Source organism: Silurus aristotelis (assembly GCF_946808225.1).
Source record: "Silurus aristotelis genome assembly, chromosome: 27".
NCBI classification, from domain to species: domain Eukaryota; kingdom Metazoa; phylum Chordata; class Actinopteri; order Siluriformes; family Siluridae; genus Silurus; species Silurus aristotelis.
Window position 1 is genome coordinate 17,123,567 of NC_139600.1, and position 5,277 is coordinate 17,128,843.

At 37.8% G+C, this 5,277-nt stretch overlaps 1 protein-coding gene across 1 annotated transcript; it reads left to right on the forward strand.

The window, feature by feature from the left end:
• The first annotated feature begins 2,950 nt into the window (after positions 1-2,950).
• Positions 2,951-4,453, forward strand: LOC310721434 (intelectin-like). The gene is made up of 3 exons (XM_083533139.1): positions 2,951-3,526; positions 3,641-3,744; positions 4,058-4,453. Exons 1-3 carry the CDS (start codon positions 3,511-3,513, stop codon positions 4,208-4,210), a joined length of 273 nt encoding a protein of 90 aa, XP_083389265.1. The 5' UTR covers positions 2,951-3,510; the 3' UTR covers positions 4,211-4,453.
• The last annotated feature ends 824 nt before the right edge of the window (positions 4,454-5,277 follow it).

The following is a 5,277-nucleotide window of genomic DNA, read 5'->3' on the forward strand; positions in this document are numbered from 1 at the left end:
TGTCCATAGTTTAGAGAGATATGCACAGGGGTGATAGCCCCCTCCCTGCTCTTGGGCCAGAACCCAAGGTGGCAGAGGTGTAAAGTTCAATTCGCCTGTAGGCATCACAGCTTCTGCTAGTTTATAGTCAGAGTGAAAAGAAGGAGGACATGGAGGAAGCAAAGGAGCAGAAGGCTCGACTGCAGCTGGTGAGACAGGAGAATGGGTAGATGTTTTAAAGACATCAGGATTCGCAATCTTTCTCTGTCAGCACCCTTAGTTTCTTTGGATTTAATGTAAGCCTGTATATAAATAAATAAAATAAAGTATAAAAGTATAATAAAATATAATCTGACTATAAAATATAAAAAGTAAATAAACAATAAAAAATATATATATTATATTATATATATACACACACATATACATGAATTAAACAGAAGGGATGTGTCTGTGACAGATATTGACAGAAGTACAGATTAAAGTGACCCAGTATGATTGTAATTGTCATTAAAGTGACTATGTGCTGCTATAAATGTAAAAGTGAGAAGGTATAACGTGACACTGTGCTCGTCCAGTCCAGAGTTAAAGTTAAGCTAGTGCAAGTACTGCAAATAATAGTGAATAATTGTAAATAATAGTTGCGCAGTGAAAGAAGTGAGACAGAGAGTGAAGTCCAGGTTCTAGTGGCTGGGTGTTATCTGGTTTAAACTCTGAATGGCCTGCGGGAAGAAGCTTCTCCTCGTTCTCTTTGTGTTTGCTTAAGGAGCCGAATCGCTTCCCTGAATGTAAAAAAGAATTTCAAAGGAAAGAGTTCATTGCTTGGATGCATGGTGCTGTTCCCGAACCAGAAAGTAATGCTACCCATCAGGACGCTCTCAATGGTGCAGGTGTCTTTAGCACCTGAGAGGGTAGTTTAAAGTCCCTTAGGGGCCTCAGATGATACAGACATTTTTGTGGCAAATGTCAATATTACACAAAAATAACACGAGTAAATACAAAATGCAGTATTTAAATGATTTTTATTTATTAAGGGAAAAAAGCTGTCTAGACCTACCTGGCCCTCTGTGAATTTGAAGGCTGCAACACGCCTCAAAAGGCATATGTGAACATGATCCAGAAACACCTCCCTCCTCTCTGAGCCAAAGCTCATTTAAAATCTACTGAAGTAAAGTGGAAAACTTTATTAATTTTACATCTGGAAATGTTCCATCAATGCTGAAAGATTTATACAGGTTTTAGAACAACAACTGCTTCCATCCAGAACTGTTGAGCAGATAGAATTCTCTATCAGACACGTATGGGATAACATTCCTCTCCCAAACTTTAGCAACTGGTCCTCTCATTTCCTAGATGTATATGGACAGAAATAGTTGTGCTACACAGTGGGAAACGTGGCCCTGTTCCAACTTTTTTGAGACGTGTTGCAGCCATCAGATTCGAATACATTTCCTCAGTTTAAACATTTGATATGTTTTGGATTTATTAACTTCGCAAATCATTGCATTTTGTTGTTATTTACATTTCATATATATATATAGGTTCTATCTCCTGGTCTTACTGCTTACTACAGTGCAGCCACTGTCTTCTAACCCGGATTAGATGCCAATCTACATCACTGTAGGCAAATTCGCCTTGACTGTTCATAAGAACACCTTGAGGATGATTTGTAATTGACAGACTGATGGTTATCATCATCAAATGTGGCAAAAGTAAACACACCCTTTACTTAAGTAGAAGTGCAGATCCTCATGTTTAAAATACTTGGGTAAAAGCTGAAGTACTGATTCTACTTTTTTACTTAAGTGAAAGTAAAGAAGTTTTGGCTCAGACATGTACTTCAGTAAAAAGTAGTTATTACTTCTACCTGGTTTAGCTGTTAACTGGACCTCACATCATATTAATGATGATGATAGATAGATAGATAGATAGATAGATAGATAGATAGATAGATAGATAGATAGATAGATAGATAGATAGATAGATAGATAGATAGATAGATAGATAGATAGATGGATGGATGGATGGATGGATGGATGGATGCATAGTGCAGGTACACAGCAATGAAATGCAGTTTGGCATTTACCAGAAGTGCAAAAAGTAGCAATCGTGCAAATAGTACAGATAAACATGTATCATATGTACAGCATGTGATATTTATGTAAGCATATGTACAGTGATTAAATATAAAGGCTGTATCAGTGCAGAGACACTGTTAATGTGTGGAGATCATTAAGAGCTTTGGCTATGTTTCCACACGGACAGTTAATGAGGTGATACCAGAGAAACTGCACCTCTTCAAGAAGCTTTTATATATAATTGTAGACATTTTACAGATTTGAATGATGTATTGTTTTTATCTGTACGATCAATAAAGTCAGTAATTTAAGTTTTAAAATGAACCCACAAAATTGTGTAAAACATGGCGGATTTGGTGTTTGATTTGAGACTTGGCGCAGAAATAAAACAAAAGTTTACTGATTAAAAATATTTTTATCTGGAGTTTATTTATTTATTTTATATCTAAGTAAAGAAGGGACGTCGTGGATAAATGTATTTTTTGCCGAAGGTTTTAATTTCGCCTCTTTTATATTTAGTGCCGTTTAAAAGAATTGTAATTTTGACAGGCAAATATATATATATATATATATATATATATTTATACAAAAGGAATTAAAAATGTTGTTACCTAATGAATGTGTCCAGGCAGAACATCCACATAGAGAACACAAGCAGAGAAGTTGTTGTTCGGCTGAAATCGGCGCAAATCAATGGATTAAAACTAAAGTAACGAGTCTGTTTTGAAAATTTAAGCAGTAGAAAGTACAGATATTTGTGTAAAAATTTAATGAGTAAAAGTAAATCTCACTTCTCATGTATGGTGTAAAGGTGTGTATTAAATGGTGAAGCTCAATGTGGTGATCTTTCTGGTCCAGGAAAGAGGAAGTGTGTACAGACGACTTCACTGGCAGTTTCTTTTTCACTTGGCTCAATGTCGAAGCCCAGATACTCCGGCCCAACTGACCATTTCTTTGGGTTCGTTGTAAGTTCTGAATGCCTCAAGGTTTTAAGGAGCATCTACAAGTGCTGTAGGTGCTGCTGCCAGTCGTTACTGTAAAGGATTGTGATCTAAATAGGCAACAACATATGATGTTAAAATATTGCTGGAGATCCGAACAATCCAAACAGAAGCATGACAAATTGGTGTAATCCAAAGAGAGTGAAAAAGGCTTTATGAGACATTGAAGTCTTAGAGATCTGCATTGTTGACCTTCCTAAAGTCCACACAGAGATGGACTGACCCACCAGATCTGGTCACCAAGACCACTCATGCTTGAGCCATCTGCTTGGATAGTTCACAGCATGGTTTTCTCTCTCTTTCCTCTCAGAAGTTCTGCTCCTGCCTTGAATCTTCTCATCACTCTCTGTGGCAGAGCACACACTCTTTAATACAAATCATGGCCATGTGAGCGATCTTCACCTCTCACTTCCTTCAGTTCAGTCCTCCATTCACAAACTTCTGCCACATGGATGGAGGGTAGAGGACGTGAGGGCTGTTTTGTGATCTGATGAAATATTTATATTACTAATGAAATGAGTAAATGAGATTGTTCTACACTGAGTATGTAAATGATTTAAACTCATCTGAACGTCTCTCCAGCACAAACTCAACCCGGATTCATCACATTCCGAGCCATCAACACAGAAGGTGCAGCGCTGGCGATCTGCTCAGGAGTCAAACCCACAGGCTGCCACAATGAACACGTGAGAATGAAATCAGTTCTGTTTCTACAGCAATTAAAACTGCACCAGGGCACTTCTGAGATAAAGCCTTCTCTTTGAGGAGACATCTGCATACCCCTTGGAGATCTTTATTCTGTCCCAATTTCAATGTTGCATTCACAAATACAGCATTACACATGTTAATCAATAGATTAAATTTGGATTATTTACTAAAGAAACTGTAGGTTAGTAAGTTGGAGATGCATTAAGATGTTAGCCCTAGTTCTAGATTGTTATGAAACAGTGTGTGTGTGTGTGTGTGTGTGTGTGTGTGTGTGTGTGTGTGTGTGTGTAGTGCTGTATTGGAGGATGTGGTCATTTTCCTGAAGTGTCTCCGAAACAGTGTGGAGATTTCACAGGATTTGACTGGGACGGTTACGGCACACTAGTTGGATGGAGCGCCAGTAAGCAGGTGACCGAGGCGGCGGTGCTCATCTTCTACCGCTGATGGAGAACATTCCAGAATCATCTTCACACACACAATCCATTACTTACATCACAAATCAGTATAGCGTTCATTACTGCATGCATCTCTTGTGGTCTGTCTCTCTCTCTCTCTCTCTCTCTCTCTCTCTCTCTCTCTCTCTCTCTCTCACTTCAAATTCATTGGCTGAAAATTGTGTAGTTGTGTGTTTGTGGGTTAGTTGCCTTTAATCCTGATTGATTGAATTAATAAAACTAAGAGCATTAATCTGTGTGTTTGTCAGTGATTCATTTATAGAAACTGGTAAAAGTTTCAACAAAACTTGCTGATGTGAGAATTTTTAATGTTTCCTGTTGGACTATAAAGTGTCCACTGTATTCACTGGTTTTCACCCCGGGGACTTCAGTGGTGTCCTACCTGAATCAATCCACCTCCTAATCCACTGCATCACTCACAGGAATCTCATACAGATACGGTTTTCCTGGGGATTTGAAATGAGGACAAATTGTGTGTTTTTGTGTAAATTCTACAGGAAAGTGAAAAAAGTGAAAAAGCTTAACAACTGTGTTGAACTGTTTTCTCATGATGTCCAACTATTCTTGAAAAGTTTGTCTTTATAAGTGTATTTTAAATTAAGGTAAGTAAATTAAATTAAGTAAATATAGTAAATGAATTTCTTCTTCTCTGTCAGATGAATGAAAAATCATCTACTAAATCCACTTGAATATAATAGAGATTGTGCAGTTTGCTACAGATGCAGTTTGTGAGCTTTGACTAGTGACGTTCTCTGACCGTCCAATCAAAAGATGAGAAACTGCTGACGTTATCGGACGCCTGTTAGATGGCCTCTGTGTCACCGACTTAAAATCTTACTGGTTACAGCAACAGCTTCCTTCAACTCTAGTTGAAGCTACAGATGCTCACTGTTCTTTATGAAGGCTTATTTTATTCCCAGGCAACACCTAATGTGTGGGCTGCAATCTGATTGGATAGAAACTCCCCATAAACATAACATAAACATAACCTTACATAAAATACTGGAATCAGTACAACCAGGAGAAACACTATAGAATAAAGAGAATAGACTATTG